This window comes from Mycteria americana, chromosome 2 (genome assembly GCF_035582795.1).
Source record: "Mycteria americana isolate JAX WOST 10 ecotype Jacksonville Zoo and Gardens chromosome 2, USCA_MyAme_1.0, whole genome shotgun sequence".
Lineage (NCBI taxonomy): Eukaryota > Metazoa > Chordata > Aves > Ciconiiformes > Ciconiidae > Mycteria > Mycteria americana.
Window position 1 is genome coordinate 154,434,757 of NC_134366.1, and position 26,752 is coordinate 154,461,508.

A 26,752-nucleotide genomic window follows, 5' to 3' on the forward strand; every position below is an offset into this window, starting at 1 on the left:
CAAGGCTCCATCGTTTAATTGCTGTATTAGCTAGCTAATAGGTAAATTAGACCTCTGCTCTTGAATTGCCCTGTAAAGGTATCTGTCTATTTGTCTTTCTATCCATGGATGAGAAGTAGCTACTTGACATATTACCTTATTTTCTTAAAATCAGCCTTCGCAAATACTCCCAGTGTCGTATTTTTTCAGTCTAAGTCTGAAAATGGCAACTTCTGTTTTCAGTTTTGTAAGTGGCAGTACAGGTGACTCAATTTTATCACTGTAACTTCTTTTTTGTTTATGCATGTTATAGGAAAATTAAAAGCAAAGAGTCATTCTTAGGTGTTTGGCCACAAAAGTGGTAGATGTTAGAAGCATGCTAACAAGCTGAGCATTTCTCCAATGAGACATTTTACATAGATCATTTTCAAATCAATGTAGCCTGCTTTTGAATTTCTCCAGTTGTGTTCTTAAATTTCCTGAGTTCCTAAACACGAGTCTTACACCTCCCTTTTGAAAGTTGTAGTTCTTAGTCAATTACTTCCTTGTCAGTGTGGTTCGTATTTTTTCTACAATATCTCTCATTTGACAAAGTAAACCTGCATGCTGTTTCATTACTGAAGTGGTGAATTTTAATTGGCTTTATAGTTTAATTTCTTCTTGAGAGTGACTTTATGACATCAGTTTTATGAGTCAAGAAGCTACCTTCTGTGAAATTGGTCTGCTTTTTCTCTTTGAGTGAAACAAATTTCTATGTACTGAACGTGCTGAACTGATTTTACAGGCTTTTGTTAGGAAGTTTGATAGGTTTTTTTGATCCAGCTCTGGCCTTGTGATACCATGTTTCCTTAGGAGTTCTGTAGTCTGTTTTTCAGTGAATGGGCTGATGTTAGTATCTTGAGTTATTCGTCATACCATATCCTTCCAAGAGCTTAGGATGAAGAATGTTTTAGGAGGAGCAAGTATTTAGGGTGGTTAGTGCAGCCTCAAGTGTTCTGTTCATCTCTGTGCTTCTTTCTCTGTTCAGATTTGAGCAGGTATAATTTTGGCTGCAAGATTTCATGCTACTTGTTATTCATTAAGTTGAAAACTCCATCTGGAGAAGGCATTAATCCAAAATGTTATTCTGGTGCAGCTTGTTTCGAAGTTATTTGCTTTGGAGTGGGACTGATTTGACCAGTGGTATGTGTATTGGATTTGCATGGCAAGGTTTTGGTAGAAAACAGCAGCTGCTAGAAGCTTCCCCTGTGTCCAATAGAGCCAATGCCAGCCGGCTCCAAGACGGACCCGCCACTGGCCAAGGCCGAGCCCATCAGCGACGGTGGTAGCGCCTCTGGGATATTCAGAAGGGGCACCACCTACCTCTGGGTATTTCAGAAGGGGAAAAAAGCCCTGTGCAACTGCAGCCAGAGAGAGGAGTGAGAATATGTGAGAGAAACAGCCCTGCAGACACCCAGGTCAGTGAAGAAGGAGGGGGAGGAGGTGCTCCAGGTGCCGGAGCAGAGATTCCCCTGCAGCCCCTGGTGCAGACCATGGTGAGGCAGGCTGTCCCCTGCAGCCCATGGGGGTTAACGGTGGAGCAGATATCCACCTGCAGCCCATGGAGGTTAATGGTGGAGCAGATATCCACCTGCAGCCCATGGAGGTTAATGGTGGAGCAGATATCCACCTGCAGCCCATGGAGGTTAATGGTGGAGCAGATATCCACCTGCAGCCCATGGAGGTTAATGGTGGAGCAGATATCCACCTGCAGCCTGTGGAGGACTCCATGCTGGAGCAGGTGGATACCCAAAGGAGGTTGTGACCCCATGGGAAGCCTGTGCTGGAGCAGGCTCCTGGCAGGACCTGTGGACCCGTGGAGAGAGGAGTCCATGCTGGAGCAGGTTTGCTGGCAGGACTTGTGACCCCATGGAGGGGACCCACACTGGAGCAGTCTGTTCCTGAAGGAATGCACCCCCATCGTGAAGAACTGCAGCCTGTGGGAAGGACTCACACTGGAGAAGTTTGTGGAGGACTGTCTCCCGTGGGAGGGACCCCATGCTGGAGCAGGGGCAGAGTGTGAGGAGTCCTCCCCATGAGGAGGAAGGAGCAGCAGAGACAACCTGTGATGAACTGACCACAACCCCCATTCCCTGTCCCCCTGCGCTTCTGGAGGGGAGGAGGGAGAGAAATGGGGAGTGAAGTTGAGCCTGGAAAGAAGGGAGGGGTGGGGAGAAGGTATTTTAAGATTTGGTTTTATTTCTCATTATCCTACTGTGATTTGATTGGTAATAAACTAATTTCCCCAAGTCAAGTCTGTTTTGCCTGTGATGGTAATTGCTGAGTGATGTCCCTGCCCTTACCTCAACCCACGAGCCTTTCATTATATTTTCTCTCCCCTGTCCAGCTGAGGAGGGGAGTGACAGAGCAGCTTTGGTGGGCACCTGGCATCCAGCCAGGGTCAACCCACCACAGTATGTTAAATAAAGAATGATTTATTTGGAAATCTTTTTTAGTATATTTAGATATGGCCATATACTTTCAGAGTGTTTCATGTTCTACTTGATATATGCTGTCTCTTGAGCATGTCTGTGACTTTGGCTCTCTGTCAAACATGTTTATCTTCAGTGGTTTCATCTATTTTCTTACCAGTTTTTTCTTTCATAAGGTCTAATAAAAAAATTTCTTTGACCTAGATTTCTTGGAAATTCTTTAGATGCTATTGCACATACTACTTGCAAATTGTAGTTTAATATGAATGGAAAGGTTTCAATTTTTTTTTTTTTTAAATTGCAGTTTAGCTGTCAGATGAAGTATTGTGTCACTCTTCCATATGCAGAGTTTGAAAGTAGGTAATTTAGAGTCAGCCTTTGTGAGCAATTTTTTCCAATATTTAAAATTCCTGTCATATAACCGAGGATCAGTGTGAAGTATTCTTGGAGGGAATAGTTTCTTCTTCTGTTGCTGGATTAGTCTTGAGACCTTGTTTCTAATTAACAAAAAAAGCCCAGCAGCGTAATTTCATATGGGGAAGAAAACTAAGGAAAAATGCATGGTTGAGATAAGGCAAAAAGAGAAGTTCCTCAGCAGCATTTTGGAGAGAGTTTCATGAGTTGCAGTTTTTCATTTTAGATATTATTTTTGTTTGTAAACTCTTTAGGAAAAAGAAAAGATAAGGTAAAACTATTTTTGCAGGAAGAATGATCTCTTCTTATCCCTAGACTTTCCCTGCATTTGGCTCTGCAAAATACAATAGTGAGGTCGTAGGCATATAGAAGTGAATAAAAATATAGTACATATAAAGATAAGCCTAATCAGAGACAAAATCTGATACTCAGTAGATTCTGTGAGTGACTTGCCCTCTTTCCTCCCAGTCTCTCACAGGAGATGATCCAGTGTGCTCCTGCTGTGCAATCTTTCTATTTTCCGGAGTTTGGCCGCTGCTGCCTGCCCCCCCTCCCGCCCCCTTTTTGGGAGATTGTTGTTTCTGGCAGAGATGCCTGCTAGCAGGGGCCTCTGGGAGAAGATGTAGACCCAGAGCATGCTTCTGCCACCGTGGTTGCAGATTGCATGCAGGTACGATTGCTTCCCATCTGGGCCATTTCGCTCTCCCCTAGCTCATCTTTCTAAACATACCCAAAGCCAAGGTCCATATGTACTGAAATTTGGTGGTGTTTTTTTTGTTTTTTCTTCGCCCTTGCCCCTTTGGGACAAAGCAGGGAATGTATGTGTTCATAAACGACATGACTGGAACAATGCTGATTTGCATTCTCTAACTCAGGGGTAGACTAAAGGCTTAGAAAGAGTAATTAATAATTAGTTTATTAAAAAACAAAATATGTAAACTAACATTTTTCTCAAGTTGTGTTTATATATAGATACTGAGTGTTTCATTTCTATCATCTTCTGCCCCCTTAGTTTTAATTCTAGTGAAAGGAAGGATGTCAGTTCTATAAACCATATTCAGAGCTGTGAAAAACAGCATTTGCTGCAAAATGGGGTTTGTGCTGGAAGCAAATATGCTTCCAAATAGTAGTTACTGCTTCCCAAAAGGGCAGGCCCATTGCAATAGCCTTGCGGTAGGGTGACAGACGGGGCAATCCAGGCAATCTGCTTGTCTCACTACAATTTGCTACATGTACTTAGTCCTGAGCCACTTAAAATGAAAATCACTGTAAAACCCCATAAATGGGGTATGTGCTCCACTAAATGTAAGCATTTAAGTGCAGGGGTTCTGTTCAGTTCATTCATTGCTAGATAAAGGGTTTTTAATTCTGGTTTGCATACATACATGTGCTGCAGGTATAAGTTATTGATAAAATATAATAACTATCTTTCAACCTTTTGAAATCTATTTTGCCAGTAGATGAGATTGCAGTTGATATACCTGGATAGGTGAGTTGTGATTTCTATATACTTTGTTTGGCAATATTGTACACATTTTACTGTAAATTCAGAGAATAGGCAGAGAGCTCTTACTGAAATTTATGGTGTTGAAAACAGGGAGCTGTTTGTATTGGACGTGAGGTTCTTTGGCTGTGTCAGGATGATAAACATAAACTCCACGTTAATCTGACTTAGTAAGGAGCTTTCAGGATCACAAGTTAGCAGATTCATAATCTGACTGTTTGTAAACAGATACAGTTGTTGACCTTGTTCATTGTGGATGCGCTTCATCACTATTGCTTTAGAAGAGCATAATACGTTTTCCCCATTACCTAAATTGCACAAATAAAAATGGAAGCCAGATCTTTCTGCCATGTATTTCTCAAATAACTGCATTATCCCGTAGCTGAAGACCTAGTGCTGTTTTCATGTTCTTATGCAATGCTTTTAATCCTCAGTGATCAACATCCTTTAAGAATTAGAGCATGCAGTTTTTCACTCCTGTTATTTTTATGGGCACACACTACACTTGTAGTGTGCTGCTTGTGCTGCTTAGAAGCCACTGTGTGAAATAAATTGATTAATAACAAGCTGTATTTAAGGGTTCCCCTGCTGGACCTGTTGTCTCTTTCTGTTACTTTCTATTCTTGTTTTTATTATGCAAAATAAATTGTGTTCATTTAGCTGGCTAAGAAAAGATGAACGGCAAACTCTTATATTCTACCTCTTTAAAGTGCTGAATGTTAATTGGGTTTCTCATTAGAAACTGTCTTGAGAGGCAATATGACTATAGTTTAATTGCTTGAAAGCAAAACATCTGCAAGACTGAAGCAACATCAAGTAGATTTGTTTTCTAATAAGGTACTTGAAAAGAATTAAAATGATTAATATTTTACATGCCACAGCAATACTGTTTTTCAATCCAGTGGCTTGTATCTTCCGTTTCTCACACAGAAAGCACCAAACAGAAGTTGCTTAGTGGGAATATCTGAGACTTCTCATCCTCGGAAGTTCACTTGCACGCCTTTTGCTTTCTGAGATTAAGCTGACCAAAAAAGTGTCAGGTTGGGTAATACAGTTCCTATTTTTTCAAGAAAATAAGGCCAGACTTCACAGACTACATCTTTTTGCATTTTCCTAGACCTAGTTTCATGCCCTGTCAGTCCTGTCTCTACTTGTGTCAACAGTGCTTCAGTCTGTCAGTGCAGTGATGGTATTCCTGTTGCATTTTGTACGGGGAGTTGGGTGCCTGGAGGGCTTTTCGTATTTCATGCCCATTCAGGGTATTGGCACTTGATCCATGTATTGTAGCTGCAGAGTGAGTGTGTGATGGCGGCTGTGGATGTTAACTACTGCTCTGTAGCAACTCATTTTCCTTTTACATGACCTTTTCACCTCATGATTTGAAAATGTCAAATCCAGAAACAAGTAGCTAGTCTGTGCATTATTCAGAAGTGCTGGCTGCAGCCAATTCCCACCACCAATAGAGAAGTAATCCATTTAAACTTGCTTTTTTCTAAACAAAAGTATACCTGAAGCTGACTAAACAGCAGATGACTAGGTAACGTCTTTATCTGAATGGGTTTTAATTGATTTTTATATTCATTGATTTGTGAAGTTTCCCAGAGTCTTACGGGAGCTGCTGTATTTCTTTACACTTTATGGACTCCTGTGTCTTCCCAAAGAAAAAGACTAGGCCCTGATACTGGGGAGCATTTCATCACTGCGAAGGTGGCATACAGCACATCATGTCCTGGCATATCGCTTCTTGCAATTAGTGGAGAGATACTCTGTGAAGCATAACTGAGTAGCTCTATAGGAAACTGAAGGGTCTGTCTCCCACCTGCTTGCTGTCTTGGCTTCATATCTCTTGCATTCCTGACAGCAGTGTAGCCTTGCTTCACCGGAAGAGCTGACTGGGACTTCTGGATGTGAAACCATCAAAGAAGGTATTTTGGATCTTGCCTTCAGGTGTTTTAGTCCTTCACTGAATCTGTCCTTACTCAGTGTGGTAGAATGCCAACTGCTGCTATTTTAATTCACACTAAATAACAACTGAGTCCATCAAAGTGAGTGGAACTACTTTAAAAATTAGGAGCAAACCTGTAAATTGAGTTTCAAAATCTGATTCAAGGTAATCTGAAAGAGATTAATGAGAAACAGGGAAACAACCGTCTTGCAAACCACTACCTTTTTCACACACACGTGTGTGTGTGCAGACACGCACAGCGCCTTAGTGTCTCTGATGGAAAATTTGCAGTCAGTTCCAATTTGACTTAACATACTCTACTGCTGCTCACTATTCATAGAAAAGCTTTGGATCAGAATGACCTGTTTTTCTGTATAAAATTGTTGGCTGTAAACCTTTTCATTGTCTTTTTTCTCAACTAACTCTAATGACTATGATTGACTCTAGTTCAGCTTCTCCGGCCATTTTAAATAAGTAAAATAGAAATTCAGTGACAGTGATGATTAATCTGCCTGTCTTATAAGGAACCGGGAAACAGTTTGCAATATGTTAAAGACCTAGGTGTTTTCCAGGTATATTCAGTTCCTGTTTTGGGGAAATGAGATGTCATAAATGGCAGAGTTCAGGAGAGAACTGTAGAAGAGAGGTAAGCAAGTAATGACCAAATTAAAAACACATGAGGGAAAGAAACTTCTTTTGGTTTCCTGAACATGATACAGAATGAAAAATGTTTACCAGTGTTAAAGACTAAAAAGAGAACCAAGTCATTCTGCCTTTCTTCCCTTCCACTGCCACTGTAAACACTCCTAACCAGCTCTCTCTAAACCAGAGTTTTGTGTTTTTAGGCATAATCTTGCACGTCATCATGCCACTACGTGCTGCCTTCCCTACTGAGAAACTATTATGGCACGGTGGACAATAAAGGCTGCCTGCTGTGATGAATGTTGGCTACCCGAGGGCAATGACATCCTTCCTGACTTCACTTCTGAGTTGCTGACTGTGCCTCCCAGGAGACCTACATGAAAGATCTTAATAATAAATTGATCCTCAGTTTGTTACTTACTCTTAGCTGGTGAAATAAATAAAAAAATCTTTAAAAAGGAAAAGTGTTACACTTTCTTCTTGTGTACAAAGTAACCAACTAACACAACTCATTTTGCTAACAGGTAAGAAGAAACTGCTTGCAAGGTAGGACGAGTGGAGGAAAAACGTTTATTATTCTCTACACAGCTTGATGAATTTAGTTATTTATTTATATCCCCCCCGCTTCAAAAAATGTATTTTAGTATCTGACTTGTGTATGGTTGCTCCAAGCTGTTCATAAATTCAAGCTGATCAAGACTTCTCATTGATCAGACTGATTTCTTCTCTCAAGCAAAATAAACCCAAGAATGCTGTATTTAGCTTCTTGTAGGAATATTCTTTTCATGTATTTATTGCAGCAGTAGTTTTATCAGTTCTTGATGAATTTGGAATTTCAAAGTCTTTCTAAAGGTAATTTTTTTTCTGTTTTAGTTGTCTGATGCTTGATTTTTATTTATTTTACATTTAGTTTTTTGTTTGCTGTTTTTCCTGGTGTCTTGAAAACTTTGTTACACAAACGGTAGCATTCTGATTATAAAGATTTTGCAAAGTTCTTTTGCTGTTGTTGCATTCTCTAGTTTTCAAATGCTGGATTTTTAATTTTTTTTTTTTCTTAGGAAAATAACACCACTATAACATTGTGTTTCTCAACAGAAGGAGAATAGAAATTGAGCGTGGAAAAATCCTAGGGTCAGTTTGATTATCCTACAGCAATAATTTTCTGGTCTTTAGTGTTGGTGTGCTAGGTTTTTGTTACAACAAAGCTACACTAAGGTTTTGCCTGCTTCCATCTTCTGCGTTGTTTCTGAATCTTTCAGATTCTGCTATGCTACAGACATATTTAATCCTCAGAGTGTTAAAGGCAGGCAGGGTGGCCTATTGATTGCTTGTGTCTTTCTCACAAAACCTGTATTTAAGACTGACTTTATTGAAGTTGCAGGCTCTTACAGGATAGTGGCTGCATGCTGTTGTCAGAACAGAACATTCCTGTATCCAGAACCTCGAAAAAGTGGTGTTTTCCAGAGATTCTTAAATAGTTGTAATCAATTTTGATTTAGAATAATGTGCAGTAAGGCCAAGAAAGAGATGCATGAACAGTTTCACTTGTGCACATTGAGTAATTGTCTCAGCTTTTTAATTAGGTTTGCCAGGATTTGCAGGTTGCCTGCATGTTGCCTGGTATTCTTGCTTGCTGAAGACTATCAAATCTCTACAAATGCGATTTCCTGGGCCCAGCTCCCAGTGTGGGTTTTTTGCCGTTTTTTAGGAGATACTCTCAACTGAGTCCTTTGAAGCTTTCTCACCAGATGAGTGTGTCCCACTCCAGGAGATTGTACCCCAAATTCATTAGCTTTATCTATATTCCTAACCAGCTCTAATCAGTTTCCCATATTACCCAAAATAAAGGCTTTTTCTGGTTGCAAAACCTGAAATACCTTCATTATCCTTGACAAGAATTATTTTTCAGTTGTTTTAGTAGCTGTCCTTTAGAGTCCCAAGGATGCACCAGAGCCAATAGATATGAGAGTCTGACCTCTTGTGATATCCTCTCCCTGAAAAATGTCCCAGAAAAAAGAAGTTGCAAGTCATATGCTTGAAGCTAGTTTGGCAGCCAGTGACCTGGTCTTCAGTAGGGCTGGCTAGCATCTGAGCAGCCCTCTCCAAAACCCTGCAAAACAATCATCTGTATTTGGCATATCTGGAAGCCAGAGGACTCTCTTCCAAGCTGGTGTGCTGTGATTGGGATTCATGAGTTACCAGCACTTGAGGAAATGCAAGCCTATGACTAATGACTCATGCAAAAAATGTGTAACTTGATAGATTTGAATAGGTGCCTCTCAGTGATTCCATTCCAAATATTTTGAGAGGAGCGATTGGTTTTACATGGATTTGAGGCGAGAAAGAGCTTTCTGAAGAGAAACATTAAATAAATAAGGTGAAATTGAAAGCTTATGGTTTCTTCTCCTGGAAATTTGTATTTCAATGTCGATAATGTACCCTTCTGTCACAGTTAAGATTTTGAGAGCTAAACTGAAGATAAGCATGTAGTAATCTAGCTGTGCTATTTTGTTTTCCTCTTACATATAAGCCCACTAGTGAATTCCAAAAAACCAAACTCCAATAGAATGACAATAGCGAAAAGAAAAAAAAAAAGGGGTTGGGGGCAGTTGTTCATTCTTCTGACACAGGGCAAATGCAGTACTCAGAGATGTTGTTATAACTCAGGACTATGAGCTATAGGCTGTTAAGTATGTGTTTGCTTTAACAAGTAATAAGGCATCTCAGTAAGCCTGATTCACCTAGTACTTTCTTGGAGATTTTATTCTTCCCTTACAAAATGAAGTTTCTGAGTCTCCAGCAGATCACTGCGCTTCTGTCAGTTTACACAATCTGGTACCAATGCATGTTGTGTTTCTCTGTACCTGTCCTACAGGCAACATGTTGGTATTACAGCTTTGAACTTCAGATATGGTCATTTGCATCTCAAAGGAAAATCTTTGGTTCTGGAGATCCTTTGGTTGTTTCTACTGGACATCGAGATAATGGCACGTACTGCAGGGAGGATGATGTGCGTTTGTAGTAGTAACCTATGGATCCCATGATTGACCCTCCATTTTCCCCCCACCAAGGCCACCCAAGAGATACTACGAAACCCTTCCAAACAGTTAAAATGAGGTGGTCTTTTTTTGGTGGATTGGTTGTTGGTTGGTTGGTTGTTTTTCCCTTTCATTCAGACCATAAATCTTGTACCTTTGGCAGAGATTTGGTGAGGTATCATACCAATAGCAAGCCTGTCAGTGTTTAAGAGACGTTTGGACAATGCCCGTAATAACATGCTTTAGCTTTTGGTGAGCCCTGAAGTGGTCAGGCAGTTGGACCAGATGATCGTTGTAGGTCCCTTCCAATTGGAACTATTCTGTTCTGTTCTACTAAAATTTCTTCTAACTTGTTATTAACACAAACTTTTACGTTAGCAATTCTGTTCTCCCACCTTTTTAAGCTATAGGGAAGGGTTTTTTTGTAACCACCTTTGTTAACTGTCCTTTCAGGGAAATGAGAGAAAGTTCACTGGGACAGGTTGAAGTGGTTACTGTTCTCGCTACTGTGTGAGTCAGATCCTGTCTGTGAAGAAAAAAATGAGATGAATGCACAAAAATAGGGAAGGAAGGGAACAGCGAGAAATTAAATGCATCATCTGTTCCTTGTACTGACGCATACAGAGCTGCTCGAGAAAGACAAGTGTGACACAGGTACCTGTTCAGAGACTTGGCAAACCTGTATCAGCTCAGGACTGTGCAAGACTTGCTTTTAGCTGCCTTTCTGGTCAAAGGCTACATTGCTGTTGCAGAGTGTGAGGTTCTGGCAGCCTAGGTCTGACATTTTTTCTTTTTTCTTTTTTGGGAGGGGGGGCGGGGGGGGGGAAGTACACTGAAGGCTAGAAGAATTAAGAGACAAAAGAAAAGGAGACATGTCAAGAAAATAAGCAGGAACATCTTGCATTCTAGGTGATTTTCAGAGCTTACCTGAAGCTCTAAGAGACGGGAAAATCATCTCAATCTCTTATTCTCTCTCTAACTTGGTTTATTCTTACCAGCTCTTAGCCTGAGGGCAGCAAAGGTATAACAGCATTGCAGTATTTCCTGTACTTCTACATGACAGTGAGCATGGTGGTGGTGGTAAAACATGCTGCATTCAGACTACCTGTTCTAGCTTTAATGTCAAAGACCCTTTGACCCCACAGATGACTGATGGACTAGGTATTTTATTATTTTTATTTATTAGTCAAACCTTAAATTGAATGAACTTAATGATTTTCACACTAAAATATATAGGAAACTGGCTGAAGCAATCACAAAACACATTAATAAATTCTTTCTGAGAAGTGTGATATATTGTTGAGTTTCCAGAATTTACAAAACACAAGACAGGGAATGGTTAGCTGTGTAGGAACGCTGGGGGAAAAATGTGAGACAAGAACAGCAAACTGAATGTTAGCTACTGATGTAGACTGCTGAGGAAGAAAAAAGGAAATATCAAACTGGGATATAGAACCAGGGTTGCCATATGTAAGATAATAAATAATTCCTATTTTACTCAGTTCTGCATGGAATACTGTCTCCAGTTTTGGGCATCCACATTTTAAACCACAAAGACAGACAATCAGAAGTCGAGAAAACATGACCTCTAGGAAAAATTGAATTCTAAGGGGGTGTTTGACCTAAAAAAGAGACACACTGGGGAGACATGAGAACAGCACTCAAATATGTGAAATGCTTGTGAGAAAGAGGGTGAAGAATTGTTCTCTGTGTCTGCTGGGAAAGTAACGAATAAAGAGCTTGAGTTGTGGCAAAGAATATTATTTTCAGGAACAAATTTCTGATGCTTAGAATAGCATATTTCAGATTGTACAACCTCCATCCTTTGAGGTTTTTAAGAACAGGTTATAGTTAGGCCAATATATATTAGAAATGGCTTAAATACATCTCATTTTGCTTTGGGCAAAGAGTCTAAAGTAAGTAGTCTGATCACTTTTAGCCTTTTAGCCCTCTTCTGTGTTCACTGAATTTCTGACCTCCCTGTGATCCACTGATTCTTTGTTCCACCTGTCTGCCAAACACAGCCTTAACATAGTTGAGCACAACATCCTTGGATGTTTGTAGTTTTGGGGTAATCCTCTCTTCTTCCCTTTAGTTTTTGCTGACTTTGTAAAGTAATTTAATGTGTCTTCTAAGAATTGTTTCTTCTGTGAGAGTTAATTTTGTAACTCCCCAACTTAACCATGTATTCAGTTCTGCTTGGAAAGGAAAACAGTAGGACTTGGTCTGTGGTCTTTAGAAGTGGCAAGTCACAATGTGACTGCAGCCGGCGTCCTTCAGAATAGGACCGGGGGAGAGAAATTAATGACGAATCACCTTTAGGGGCCACAGTCATGTATGAGCCTTTTGTGTTACGATAAATCCACCTTAGCTTCAGCTGTGCTTGGTGGGATGAAAGCTGCATAGTGCCAAGAAGTGGAATACTTCAGTTATTTACAAAACTGGAAGTGTAACCTTTGATCTAAAAAACCTGTTCACCAGTTCTTACAGATCTGGCCCAAAAGGTTTGAGAGTGGCACAGTCTATAGTCTGCAGCACTCTTAGATCCGAGCCCAGCTGAGAACTTCACTGTATAGTCAGCTTTCTTCTTGAAAAGCAGCAGAAGTGGAAAACAGCAAAACTGGATATATATAAATTGTGAAAGGAAAAGAAGGTATTGTAAATATTTTATATTGCCATTTCTCTACTTACGGCTTTCAAAAGATAGGATAAAAATCATTAATGTCATTAAATGAATGGCAGTGGGACAACCATAGTGATTATGAATGAAAGGGATTTTTTGGTGTTGAAAATACAGGAATAAATAGGTAGACATGCCAGTAGATTAGGGGAGGCTTTTAGTAAGTGAACTGTCTGAGAAGAAGCATTTGTAATACAGTCAGGAAAATCTGCATTATCCTATCCTGGGATATATTCTTCAACCAGCTAATGACTAAGCATAAATACCCTTCACATTGTATAGAGTAAATGTCATTCTCTTTTTATTTTCCTCCTTTTGAATATCACAGACTAGGTTAAGTGAAAGTGCTGAGTGCCTCTTTAATAAGAAATTGATTTATTGAAATTACTATTTTATATCATTTTGTACAGTTAAGTGACATATTTTCTTTAATTTTAGCTATAAGTAATTATCACTGGACCTGTAGTTAAAATGAAAATCATTAGTTTAAAAGTCAAATTGTGAAAAACAGAATCCTCCATATATTTTTAAGATGAATCTACTACTGTTGTTGTCTATAGCATCTGTAATCAGGTACAAAAAAAATTGTAATGCCTTTTTTTATGACGATAGCTAATGAACTCGTGTGCTTGACATATTCTGCTTTGTCCGTCTGGGTTGTACTCACTCTGCTCCCTTTTGAATTACTCCAGATAACTGCAGCCAAAGCTCATCTCCATTTCTTCATCCTCGAAAGGTTTCTATCTTTGTTTTGGCTGACTAGAGACCCAGGTCTGTATAATTCTGTTCCCTGCCATTGATCGCATTTAGCTGACATTATTTTATTCTGAGGAGAGAGGGCTTTTATCTGTCAAAAAATACAATGCTTGTGAAATACTGAACTGAGCTTACAGTACCAGTACATTTCATAAGAGTGCAAAAGAGTACAGGAAAGATAGCAGTTCATCTGCTTTGGACTCAGGAATTGTTTTATCTCTACATCTCTGTTTCTGTGGAATTACTTATGATTCCTGCAGTCCTCCCTCTGCTGCTGTGAATTACATAACTATGTTATATTTTGTCTGCAGCATTAGCAAATGGTAGATAGAAATCTGATACACCGTTTCTCAAATGGCTTGTAATCAGACAGAAGTAAGACTGTTGTATTGAGTTTACGTGGCAAGGTTTTGGTAGCGGAGGGGCTGCAGCAGTGGCTTCTGTGAGAAGACATCAGGAGGCGTCCCCATGTCTGACAGAGCTAGTTCCAGATGTTCCAAGACGGACCCACTGCTGGCCAAAGCTGAGCCCATCAGTGACGCTGGTGGTACCTCTGTGATAACATATTTAAGAAAGGGTAAAAAAAGCTGTGTGGCAGCTGTGAGAGAGGAGTGAGAAAAAAAAAAAAGAGAGGAACAAGTCTGCAGACACCAAGATCAGTGAAGAAGGAGGGGGAGGAGGTGCTCCAGGTGCCAGAGCAGAGATTCCCCTGCAGCCCATGGAGAAGACCACAGGGAAGCAAGTTGTCCCCCTGCAGCCCATGGAGGACCACGGTGGAGCAGATATCCACCTGCAGGCTGTGGAGGAGCCCACGCCACAGCCGGTGAACGTGCTCTGAAGGAAGCTGCAGCCCATAGAGAGCCCACACAGGAGCAGGCTCCTGTCAGGTTCTGTGGCCCATGGAGGGGAGCCCACACTGGAGCAGGTCTTCTGGCAGGACCTGTGACCCTGCGGGGGACCCACGGTGGAGCAGTCCATTCCTGAAGGACTGTACCTCGTGGCAAGGACCCACGCTGGAGCAGTTCTTGAAGAGCTGCAGCCCGTGGGAAGGACCCACGTTGGAGCAGTTCGTGAAGGACTGGATCCTGTGTGAGGGACCCCATGCTGGCGCAGAGGAACAGCATGAGGAGGAAGGAGACAAAGCATTATGGGGTGACTGCAACCCCCATTCCCCATCCCCCTGTGCTGCCTGAGAGGGGAGGCAGAAGTCAGGAGTGAAGTTGAGTCTGGGAAGAAGGGAGGGGTGGGAGAAAGTGGTTTTAGATGTGCTTGTATTTCCTACTATCCTACTCTGTTACAAGTCATTGGCAATAAAATTACATTAATTTCCCCAAGTCAAGTCTGTGTTGCCTGTGCTGGTAATTGGTGAGCGATCTCCCTGTCCTTGTCTTGACCCATGAGCTTTTCCATCTTATTTTCTCCCTTTGTCCTGTTGAGGAGGGAGAGTAAGAGAGCAGCTGGTGGGCACCTTCCAGCTAGCCAAGGTCAACACACTTTTGATTTTACATTTAGTATATCTGTGGGGTATACAATCTGAGAGATTACTTCTTTTCTGTGCAGATTAAGACCTGTCTTTAGAATGCCCTTTAGAACTGATTTTACAGAGGATACAGACATTTCTTAAAGATTTTAAACTTTAACGATCATTTGAGAAGTTGTGACCTGGATGTTGTCTTTGACTTTAAAGTCTGCTTATGAAACTACTATTCCAGAGTTCACAGATGCTCTCCTTGTGCCAGTGCATCCTGCCTTGTAAACTACATCACTGAAATGATCTGAGTTATTAAATTTTTTCTAAAGTAAATACAACTTTTAAAGATTTTTTTGTTTTGGTTTTTTTTTGAGGGGGGATATTAATCTGATTCATTTCAGCAGTCTGGTTTAATGTAGTCCTATATGACATTATATTTGTACAACTAAAGGGACAGCAAACTGAAGGATAGGAGTTAAAAACCAGGGGGGGCCTGAAGAGAATAAGACCTCGCTTGCTACTGGAGGAAATTTGTCATTGAGCTCTGTCTGAAAGCAGCAGCCCGCCTGCTGCAATGATGTTGGTTTCTTCAGCTTTGAGGAACATTAAGTTCATGATCCTTTTGTGTCTACATGGGATATTCTTGATTTTCCCAGAGAGGAGAGGGGTGGATAAATAGTACCAACTTCACATCTCATAGCAGCTGTAAATGAACCATTGCATCTACCATTTATGGCTCAGCAGATTTAGTTTATCATTAATGTTCATTGACTTCAGGTGAGCTTTTGGAAAGGGTTTTTAGCCTATTTTTTTTAGCCTACTATTATTTTCAGCTTTTTTTTTTCCGCAAACTTCAGCAGGCTTTATGACTCTTTGTAAATAAAGAAAAATAATGAAATCCTGATCGGTCCTGGTTACTCCCTGTGAGTCTTCTCTGTATGCATGCTGTTTTCTGTTCATAGGCACATTCACTACTTAATTAATAATAAATAATTGATAGTCCAGCGATTGTGACTAGAGAAGGAGAAGCAGTCTTTTCTTTTCCCGCCTTAGATTTCCAGGGAACTTAGATTTTAAGAAGATCTAAAGGATGTAAAGGAATGTCCCTTTATCCTGAATTCAAAGGAGAGGAAGCTGTGTGTGCTGCCGTGAAGGTGAAGGAGGGCAAAATACCCAGGGCAAATGGTTGTTTGTTTTTATCTGTCTTATTTAAAAATCAATACATTTCTTTAGCATGCTCACAACGAGCATGCTAAGAAATTTTTTCTCTCCTGCTACAGTAGTTAGGATTTGCCTTGAATTACCTACAGGCAAAGGTGGATGATCTAACAGGGAATGAGTGATAGAGCACACCTACCTCGCTGCGTTGTATGTACTAAGGGGATTTTGTGGCAGAAGCTACACTTAGCTATGACACGAGAAAGGTACACATGGTATCGTACAATGTAGGAAAGGAAGAGAAACAAAAGAAAGCAAATGGAAATGAAGGACATCGTGAGGCTTTGGTGATCGTATTATTTTAAAGAATGAAAGACGAGGGTTTTAAACAAAGGATGAAAGAGGAATTATCAGATGAGGTCACCCGAGCTATCACTGGGATGAGGAGGCAAACTAGTAATTCTTTTTTGTTGTTGTTGTCTTAAAACCGGAAACATTTAACTTCATTTTGGAAGAGGAAAACATCTGTCATGGAAACTGTATGATTCAAATGAAAAGCATACAGCAGTCATAATGTAATTAATTTGTAAAGAAAAAACTGGAAGTGTAAGAAGATTAAATTAACAGGATTACAAATGTAATCATAACAGACAATAGTATTAGATCTTTGGCAACTATGTGGTTGCTGTAAAAGGCTGCTGACAGATGAAATAATCACCATAGTCAAATATAGTAAGTTAATGTCTATATTTCTAAAATAGTTTCCCTTCAGATACCAGAAAAAACATATTAAAGAAAAAATACAGAATTAATACTTCTGAATGGCCATAATGTTGGCTGCCCTCGTGATTTACAGTAGGCAAAATGAATAATTTAGTAAACTCTTGACACTGAACTGACCTTTGATCAACAACAGATGGCAGTTGGGTTTATTTCACTGCATAAGAATTGCTGTTAAAGATTTCATTTACATTTCAGGTAAATCAGTCTTTACATTAGTAACTATGTTTTTCTGTATTTGAGTAGGACTTCATTTTATTGGCTCATTTATTTTTATTTATCATTTAGTTGCTTAAGAAGCCACTAACCAGTTAGCTCCAAAAGCTGCCAAACTAAACCCCTAATCGTTTATTTGAATTTTAAGGTATAGTTCCTTCAAGTGTTAAGTTAATTAAACAAAACAGAAAAAAATCAAGCTAGATTATATAGACCATAAATGTCTTGCGTGTTTCATAAAGGTTTGAAGAAATTATTTCTTTTCATTTTGAAATGGTTGGTTGTGCAATACACTAAAAAGCCTGAAACATTGATCTGAGGCAGAGTTTCACAGAACTTAAGGCCAGAAGTCTCACTGTTTGTATCCACGGGCCATTACATTTCTTCTGGTTAACCCTGTATGATCCTAGTGTCTTTGACTAGACATAGCTTGGTTTTTTTTAAGCATAGCTTTTGGGAAGATGTTGTGATCCTACATAAGTATCCTATTATACTGCAAAGGGCTACTTGCTGTAAAACCATTTCTCACATTGCTTTGCGCCTTAGTTTTTTTACACTGCTGTGTAAAGTACTTGAAAATTCGGGTGAGATTTTCTTGCTTTATATGTCTCTGAGCCAAGCATATCACTTGGCTCCTTTTACCCTGAGCAGTTCAGACTGTTAGATCAAAATAGTCTGCAGTTCCTCAAGTATGGAAGAGGGCAGACGTCTACAGGAGACAGCCAACGTTTTCAAGACAGAGGGCAGGAGAAAAGCACTGACCTACCAAAAATGTTCTGCTGAGCGTCTGTAGGTGATCTTATCCTTTTCTTCTGCGTCTTTTTTTCATCTTTTGGTATCTCTAAGGGTGTTGGTGAGTTTATCAGAATGTTTTTTTCTAAGCGCCAGCAAGTCAGTAACTTTTAATAAGGTATCGTATTTAGGTGTAACGCTATATCGTTGAGACACACTGAATACCAAGATTACATGTTTTTAATCTCTGATGGCATTGGGTGGAATTACTCAAAAGGCCTCCAATGTATGAAAGTACAGTTTAGCAACATAAATGTAATGTGGTTTAGTGGGTGATTTAGCTGAGTACAGGCAAGTGTTTGGGTAGTACTGCAATCTTTTGGAGGGGCCCATCAACACAGAGGCCCTGCCTTTGGGGTGCAAGTATAAAGAACTTAGGGCAATGTATTTGTCTTCGCGACATACTTGTGAAGTCTGAATAATGTTTAAGACCCTTAGAGTCTTTTACATTATTAGTAATGTTTGGTTTGATGTTTTTTTTTTTTAAAGTGATTATGATTAGTGAAGTACGGCAGTAACTGGTGTTGCTAAATGGAGAAATTTTGTTTCCACTGAGTGATTGCTTTGCGGCAAGGATAGAATTAGGAATATTTCTAGTGAACTTCATGCTTTGCTTGTCTGTTGATTTGTTTCTCAGCAGTCTTTTTCCAGAGATAGCCTGAATTAACTGCCAAATCTTTCTTAGAATTTTCCTTTCCATTTTACTGCAACCATAATACTTATGTCAAAAGCCATCACATATTGTCTTTAATGTAGCAGTATATCAGAGCTTTCCTGAAGTGCAAAAATTGTTTCATCCCCATTAACTCTCACTGTCACTTCATCATACTGTAACTTAAGTAAGCATGACCTGTTCTGTGTAAATCCATGTTCATTGTTACTTGCCTAAGTACTGAACTAGAGTTCTCTCTTATTTCTATTTTTTATATTTTTCTTCTTCACTTGTTTGCTTCTGCAAAAAAATTGTGGAATAGTTGTGCTGCTGATAAACTTCTTATATATTCCAGGTGTCCCCGATGCTATGGGTACTGGAGTCACTCCCTTTCCCTTTCAAAAGAGGGTTATTTCTTTTGAACTGGTAAAATTCTATGTATAGTTCTTTTTATTTCAAAGGTAACAATTCTCAAAATCTTTGGATTTGGTTGCTGTTTTGTGACTCAGTATTTCCCATTGCCTATGGAAGATATTTTGTTCTGTTCTTACTTTTCAAGGCTTACTGTGCATAGTAGTGTTTCATTTCTCAGGTCTTGCCTCATCTGCTTATCGCTCCCTCCTAGCTTTCAGTATCTTGCAACTCAACTAAGTCAGGTTTATATTTTGATATATTTTGTTCCTGTTTGCTGCTTTTAGTCCTGTATATAAATATACTGAATCTACCTCTTCTGAGAGGAATTTAATAGAATTTGTTTTTCTAACCTTTCAGAACAGAAATTTTAAAGCATTCTCTTCTTGCTATTTCCTTAAAACAAAAAAAATCATCTGTAGTCATTCTGTCATCATACTTGTACTAGCGTTATATTTTAATTACCCCAGCTTCAACCATAATTTCACATCCCCTTCCATTTTTTTCCTTCTTTATAATAGACTTATAGGATCACAGGATAACTCAAGTTGGAGGGGACCTCAGAAGCGCTCTAGTCCATCCTCCTGCTCAAAGCACGTTCAGCTGTGAGACCAGTCCAGGTTTCTCAGGGCTTTACTCAGACAGGTTTTGAGAAACTCGAAGGAGGGAGACTGCACAACCTCTCTGGGCAACATTGGTCAACTGCTCTACTGTGATCATGGTAAAAAGCACCTCTTTTATATCCAGTCAAAGCCTCTCATGTCAGTTCACACCTACTGCCTGTCATCCCCCACCATGCATCACTGTGAAGAGGGTGGCTCCATCTTCTTGATAACCTCCCTGCTGGTACTGGAAGAAGCCATTAGGTCCCCTGAAGCCACCCCTTCTCCAGGCTGGAGCAGCCCAGCTCCCCCAGCCTCTCCTTACAGGGCAAGAGCTCAAGCCTGGCCAGCCTGGGGGCCTTATGCTGAACTCCCGTTTATCAGCGTCCTTGCATGGAGGCAAGTTGCAGAACGGGATGCAGTATTTCAGGAATGCTCTGATGATTTTTGAATAAAGGGGGATGATCCCTTCCCTCTATCTGCTGGCCGTACTTCTGCTAATGAAGTCTGGGATGCTGTTTGCCATCTCTGCACCGGGGCATGCTGCTGGCTCGTGCTCCGCTTGCTGTCCCCAGGGCCCTTCCAGCCAGGCAGTGCCCAGCCTATGCACTGCAAGAGTTTCTTCCTTCCCAAGTACAGGACTTTGTATTTGTCCTTCCTGAATTTCATAAGGTCCCTGTCAGCTCATCCCTCCAGCCTGTCCAAGTCTCCCTGGATGACAGCCCTGCCCTTAAGCATGTCAACTGGTCTCCCCTAATTGGGCCCATCTGCAAACTTGATGACAGTGCAGTCCATTGCCTCCTCCAGGTCATTGATAAAGATCTTTTGTAATTCTGTATGAACATTTTGTGCCATATTTATCACTATAATACAATCATTTCTTAACAAAATATTTTTATTCTTGACAGTTGTGCTCAGATTTGCATGGGTTTGAGCAGTCAGTGTGCATCTCAGTGAATTATGTTTAAATATACCTGGTGTAAATGAAAAGGTTTACTGAATTTTTGTGCCAGTTTTACTGTATAAAGTGGCATCTTGAAGACATCATTTTTGAAATCACTATTGCTACTAAGAAGTTTCTCATTTGGGAAGTCATAGCCTTCAGAATTTATCTCCAAGGAGATAAATGATATTTCTCGTCTGCTCCAGTGCGAAGTGAGTCTGCTTACTTTAAACAGCCTTTCTTAGCAGTTTAATGTGGCTGTCCAGAAGAGAGCGAGGACGGTTCTCCCAGGCTGTTCTGCCACTTTGCCCTGAGGACGGTACCTTCCACCAGAGAGGGATGAGGTTCAGCCGAAAGGCAATAGCTGGCACGCAGTTACCCTCGCTAAGCCAGTGAAATGCTATGGGAAACATTTCTGTGCAAAAACTTTATGTGCAAGGGGAAAAATGTCCAAAGTCCGAATTAATGTTTCGTTTAATATATTTGGTGACTGTATCAGTCTTTTTTTCCAAAAAAGGATATAGTTGTGCCTCAAGGAAAAGGAAGGTGACTGCCAGCAAAGTTTCTGCTGAGATAGGCAGCAACATATCCAACACCTTGCTCTTCTGACTTTTGCACCAGTCACCTTCAAGGGAGGATGCTTCAGCTACTCAGCAATTTTATACCTGTTGGTTTTCCTCAAATAGCTTGTCCTGTTTTCTGAGAAACTTCAGTACCTTATGTCATTGCTAACATTATTATTTATATCCAAGAAGAGACAGAAAGCATTAGAGCCCTTCAGTTAAAGTTCTTACAGATATAAAGGCAGTCTTACCTACTAATGTAAGATGCTTAAAATATAATAAATGCTTGTGAATGGTGCTCTTTAGTGGAAACAGAGCTTATCATCAAATGATTGAATACACTGGGTTAAAATTTTCAGTGTTAAAGTACTACTGATGCTCCTGGGATCATAAGTGACTGTGTTATTTTCAAATATGGGACCTGGACTTCCAGGTCACAGCCTAAATACTTCTGAAAATTAAATTAAGGAGCTTGAACCTTGCTACTTCTAAGAGAAAAGGAACGGCTGACTCAGATCTTTATAGCGTGCTTACAGATTTAGGCTCTATATTGTATAATCAGCTGTCTAAATGGCTTGAGATACTTAATGTGTGCACTGGGGGAGAGACCGAGTTGCAGTCCTTAATCTCATCCATGTTCCGTCTCTGAGCTGCATATCTGACAGCGTAGGCATAGCTTAGGCTCCCAGTTAGCCTAGCAATCATAAATAGGGAACTGGAATGTGATTTCCCAAGACATGCAGGGAATGCGCATGCCCCAAATCCATTGATTTTCAATTGGAGTGGACACTTGGCTTCCTTAGAGGCTTTAGAGATTCCCAATCAAGACAACTAACTTGAAGCATGCGTTTGTTATGCTCTCAATGTAGGGCGACTGATGTTAGTGAGTGGCAGGGAGAATAATTGCATGGGAAGGAAAATGTTCTTCAGACTGATGATATTTGTGCTGCTTGCCCAGCTGCAGGGCTGTGATTCTGGAACATGAGGGCATGGAAAGGAAGAGGGAGGTTCCCTTCGACTCTTTGCAGCTGTGAAGGAGCCACACCAGAACAAAAAACCCTAAACAAAACAAAAAAGGAAATGCTTTAAGAGCAACTGGTAAATTGAGACAAAAATGTCACTGCCCAAACCCATAATGAAATATGTTGCTGTGAAAATACCACTTCCTCGCCTGGAGGTAACAAGACATTTTACCTGGTGTCATTTTATCTGGTGTGACATGGAGATGTGAAGTCCCCTTGAGCATCTTACAAATTTAGGAGGGAGTTTGTAGGCAAAAATCCTCTCTGTCAGTCAAGGTCATGTAATCACAGCTTCTTCCTGATAGACAAAACGTTTGTATTTAGATTGCACATTTACATTTAAAAAATAAACTAAACTAGGATAGAATTTTTTATTTTGTAAGCTATGTCTTTTTGCTTTAAATTGAACATTTGGGAGTAGGGCAGAAAGGTTTCAGTAGTACTAAAATTACGTGTTGTGAGGGCAGTGGGCATGTGCGATGGCATTCGCGAGGGAAGTGAACCAAGGTCACAAGCCGTTGCAGTGTCGTGGGAAGGGACCTGGTGAGGGAAGCCTCGAGCTGGAGGGGCTGGCACCTGCCTGCGCTTTCCGGTTGCTATTTAGCTGCTCCTTAGGCAGTGAAGGACTGGAGTGCCGTGAACAGGGGCTGCAAAAGGGACGCAGTCTGTGGGGCTGGGAGCATGCAGGGCACCCAGAGCGCTGCTCTTTGTGGTTGCTCTTCCCAGTTTGTGCAGCACTTTGAGTCTGCTTCCAGTTCTGCTGGGAGCTGCGTCTGGCATGTTCGCATCCAGGCTGCTGCTGGGAATGGCCGACTCCTGCTTTGGGAGGGCTACGGTCGTGGGGAGCAGCAGCAACACCCTTGTCGCAGCCATTAGCACAGCAGGGACACAGAGCATCTCTGCTTACACTTGCCTGGGGTGGCTTGGAAGGTGTACAGTGATGGTCTCAACACCCCACAGGGGTGTTCCTCGGCACCGACGTGGCACGTTGGAGGCCTTGACCTGGATGGCACACCGAGGGAGGCTACTGCTGGCCTGGTGTGGGGCTGCAGATGGGGTTGGAGCGATGGGGGCCTCTCCTGACGACAGGCACGCTGAGCAAGGTGCTGACTTGCATGGGGAAGGAGGTGCAGAAGAGATGAGCAGACCATGCACCACCAGGAAAGTGAGGAGGAGATACCTGGGGTCTTTGCAGCAAGTCTGCAAAGCTAAGAGCCTGAGCCACACAAAGTGAGGAAGGAGGGACAGATGCAGACCACGGGCGAAGACGTAGTGGAGGCTGGCTCTCAAGACAGAGGAGGGGGGAAGCTAATGACTTTGGGCAACAGAAGGAAGGTTCCTGCTCCACCTTACCAAACGCACATAGCATGGCAACAAGCGGTAGGAATGAGGAGTTCATGCACAGCTGCAGCGCTGTGACCATAGTGGGATTACAGGTAAATGGCGGGATATCTCTCATGACTGCAGTGCTGTAGCGGATGGACACACCAGTGGAGACTGGTGACAAGATCAGTTGGGCGAGCCAGGAGGAGGGGTTGCGGTCTGTGTAAAGGAGGGGTCTGAATGCACACTGGGGTCAAGCACGGAAAGGAAGGACACAGATGGTGGAAGCAGGGTCAGGCTACGTGGGAGGAATACGGGACATGTAGGAGCACATAGAGATACAGTCGGCAGAGCCAAAGCTCAGCTGGAATCAAAACTAGCCAAGGAGGTGAAGGGCAACAAGAAAGGTTTCTCTAAGTACCTTGGCAGCAAAAGGGAAAGCAAGGGGAGCATGGGCCCATTGCTCAGTGTGGCCGTGTGGAAAAAAGGCTGAAGTACTCAATGGCTTTTTTGCCTTGGATTTTGCTGGAGAGACTTGTCCTCAGGCCTCCCAGGTGCGTGAGCCTCCGAGCAGAGTGAAGCAGTACCTGCAGTAGAGGAAGACAGCATTAGGGGTCACTTAGCCCACTAGGATATACGGGACCAGATGGGATGTGCTTAAGGGTGTTGAAGAAGCTGACCGATGTCGTTGCAAGGCTGCGCTCTCATCTTTGAAAAGTCATGGCAACTAGGGGAGGTTCTTGATGACTGGAAAACAGCAAGTGTCACACCCAGCTAGTAACTAGTGAGGTCCCTCTGGGTTCAATACTGGGACCAACACTGTTTAGTATCTTCATTAATGATGTCAGTGATGGGATGCAGTGCAGTTTCAGCAAGTTTGTGGATGACATCAAATTGCAGGCAGCAGTCAATGTGCTGGAGGGCAGTGCTGCTCTTCAGGAGGACCTAGACAGGTTGGAGGAATGGGCTGACAGGAACCTCACAAGTTCAGCAAAAGCAAATGCAAGGTCTTGCCCATGGGATGGAATAACCCTGTGTAAAAGGGTGGGCTGGAGACCAACTACCTGGGAAGCAGTGCTGCAGAAAGGGATCTGAGAGGCCTAGTGAACAGCAATTTGAGCATGAGCCAGCAGTGTGCCCTCACAGCAGAGAAGGTCACCTGCATCCCTTGGCTGCATGGGTGAGAGTGTAGCCAGCAGGTCAGGGAGAGATCCTTCCCCTCTATTTGGCATTTGTGAGACTGTGGAGAACCATGTCCAGTTTTGGGCTCCCCAGAACAAGAAGGATGTTGAGGTATGGAGACCAAACGAGGTGGTCAGGGAGCTGTAGCACATGGCATACGATGTGAGGCCGAGAGAACTGGATCAACTCAGCCTTAAGAAGAGGTGGCCAAGAGGAGACCTTAGTGCTGTCAACAAGTACCTGAGTGGAGGATATAGAGGACTATAAAGAGCTAGACTTTTCTCGAAGGTATACAGTGATATGATAAGAGGCAGTGGACACAAGTTGTAACATGGAAAATTCTGATTAGGTATTAGGAATAATGTTTTTACCATGATGGTGGTGAAGTACTGGAACTGGTTGCCCAGAGAGGCTGTGGAGGTGTTCAAGACTCAGCTGGACATATCCCTGCTTTGAGCTGGGGGTTGGACTAGGCAGTTCCTCTCAACCTAATTATTCTGTTATCCTATAATATTTTTGTATTTTTATTTTTTATATAAAGGTTGGAATTTCTTGTTGTTCAAATAATATTTCCTGAGGGCCACAGTAGGGCCACTCCAGGAAATTTCTTATTTACATTAATGGTTTCTTTCTGGAAAAATGACTAATTTACTAAGGTAGTCATTCAGCAAATTGAGCACCAAAATGCAATTAAGATGTAAATTTATATAGCTGGCAATTCAGGAAGATCTTGTTTAGTTGCTTTGAAGCACCTGAATTTCACTCGGGCACATGAATTCTCCTTGCAGAGGCAGGGGCTTTCAGGTGTTGCTCTACCAGATAGCATTTTACCTAACTCTTTTGTTGAGTAACTGCTCTAACAACCTCAGGTTTAAACCCTACCAGCAGGTTTTGGTCTTAGGTTTTTTAACTTTGTCTTTTGTTTGTTAAACTTTACATTGTTTTGCTAACCTTTGTATTTCTATGAAATTGCCAGGTATTCTCTGAAGTTGCACTGGAAGATATTTACTAATGTACTTATTGTTCAGGATACTAAAATCAAGGTCCTGAGCTGCTTGGTCTAAAAATCTCTCTCTCTCTCTTCTCATCCAGGTCAACAGAAACAGCCTTGTGCAGAGCAGTGCATTCGTAAATGTGAAACAAGCCCGCACCATCATGTTTGGCACTAAGAGGTCAGTTTTCACCTTTGTTGTTGTGCTTTTCATCTCCAAAAAATAGTATAGCTGTTGTGACTCCAAGCTGAAAACTTTACATTTTCTGAATGTGTTGTGATACAAAATACATGAGCTGGATATATTGCTCTTTCTGTTATATTGGTTGGTTTTTGTTTGCTGTACAGCTCTGATATACTTTAATTGACAGGTATGTGGCATACGGGCCATGTAGCGCACAGGCAAATAGTATCCCCAAAGCGTTATGGGTCACAGCAAGACTGCCAAAGAAGACACTGTACTAGTGCTGGAGGGCATCCCTCCTGCTTTCTGGGTACGGAAAATAACACCAGGACAAGAAGCACCAGTGTAAGATAAGTTCTTTTCTGCCGTTTTAGGGAGTCCATACTGAATATAAGGTAACCTCTATCTCTTATTCTGTGTGATTCAATGTCATACCCCAAATGTCTCAAAAATCAACATTTTTGAATCCATGATCTCTACTTCCTGCACTCTTGAGGTGCTCCTCTTCAGCATCAGGTGGTGCGGTTCTGCTGCTGTATCCGTCAGCAGACAGCATGGCCTTGCTTCCCCCACAGTTCCTGCAGCTGCAGAAGCCATTGCGGCACCTGAGGCACCTTGCCAGGTACCAGCTTCTGCACCTATGGGTCTTCCACAGGAGAGTGTGATTTCTCCATATAACTAAGATGCTATAGACCATTCCTCCGCTGTATGAACTCCCTGATTTTTTTGCTTGTTGGTAGGCTTTTAGATTTTTAGTGTAAGCTAGTCAAGGACTTCAACTCTTGTGCCCCAGTCGCATGGCAGCCTAGTGAAACGTTTGCCCCGGGCAGTGGCAGAGCACCTTTGATCTGGTACCTGGAGAAGTAGCTCACCTCTTCTGAATTATTGGGAAGAGGGGAGGCTAGCTTGCCCTTATGAAGTAGCACATACGAAGCAGCATCTTGCATGCCTGCAGGGAATCAGGGGTGGCAAATAATACGAAAAAGCAGCTTGGTTTTCTGAGGCATTGGCTCCTGCACCAGTTGTGCAAGGC

At 41.6% G+C, this 26,752-nt stretch overlaps 1 protein-coding gene across 9 annotated transcripts in view; it reads left to right on the forward strand.

Annotated features, from left to right (window-relative positions):
* The window catches only part of OXR1 (oxidation resistance 1), a 442,087-nt gene that overhangs the window by 76,400 nt on the left and 338,935 nt on the right, over positions 1-26,752 (forward strand). For 8 of the 9 annotated variants that reach the window (XM_075495115.1, XM_075495119.1, XM_075495114.1 and 5 more), the window contains one exon: positions 25,637-25,716. In XM_075495115.1, the coding sequence (XP_075351230.1) occupies positions 25,637-25,716 (80 nt within the window). Of the gene's footprint in view, positions 1-19,430; positions 19,631-25,636; positions 25,717-26,752 lie in introns of all 9 variants that reach the window. The other variant, XM_075495120.1, reaches the window with a different exon arrangement.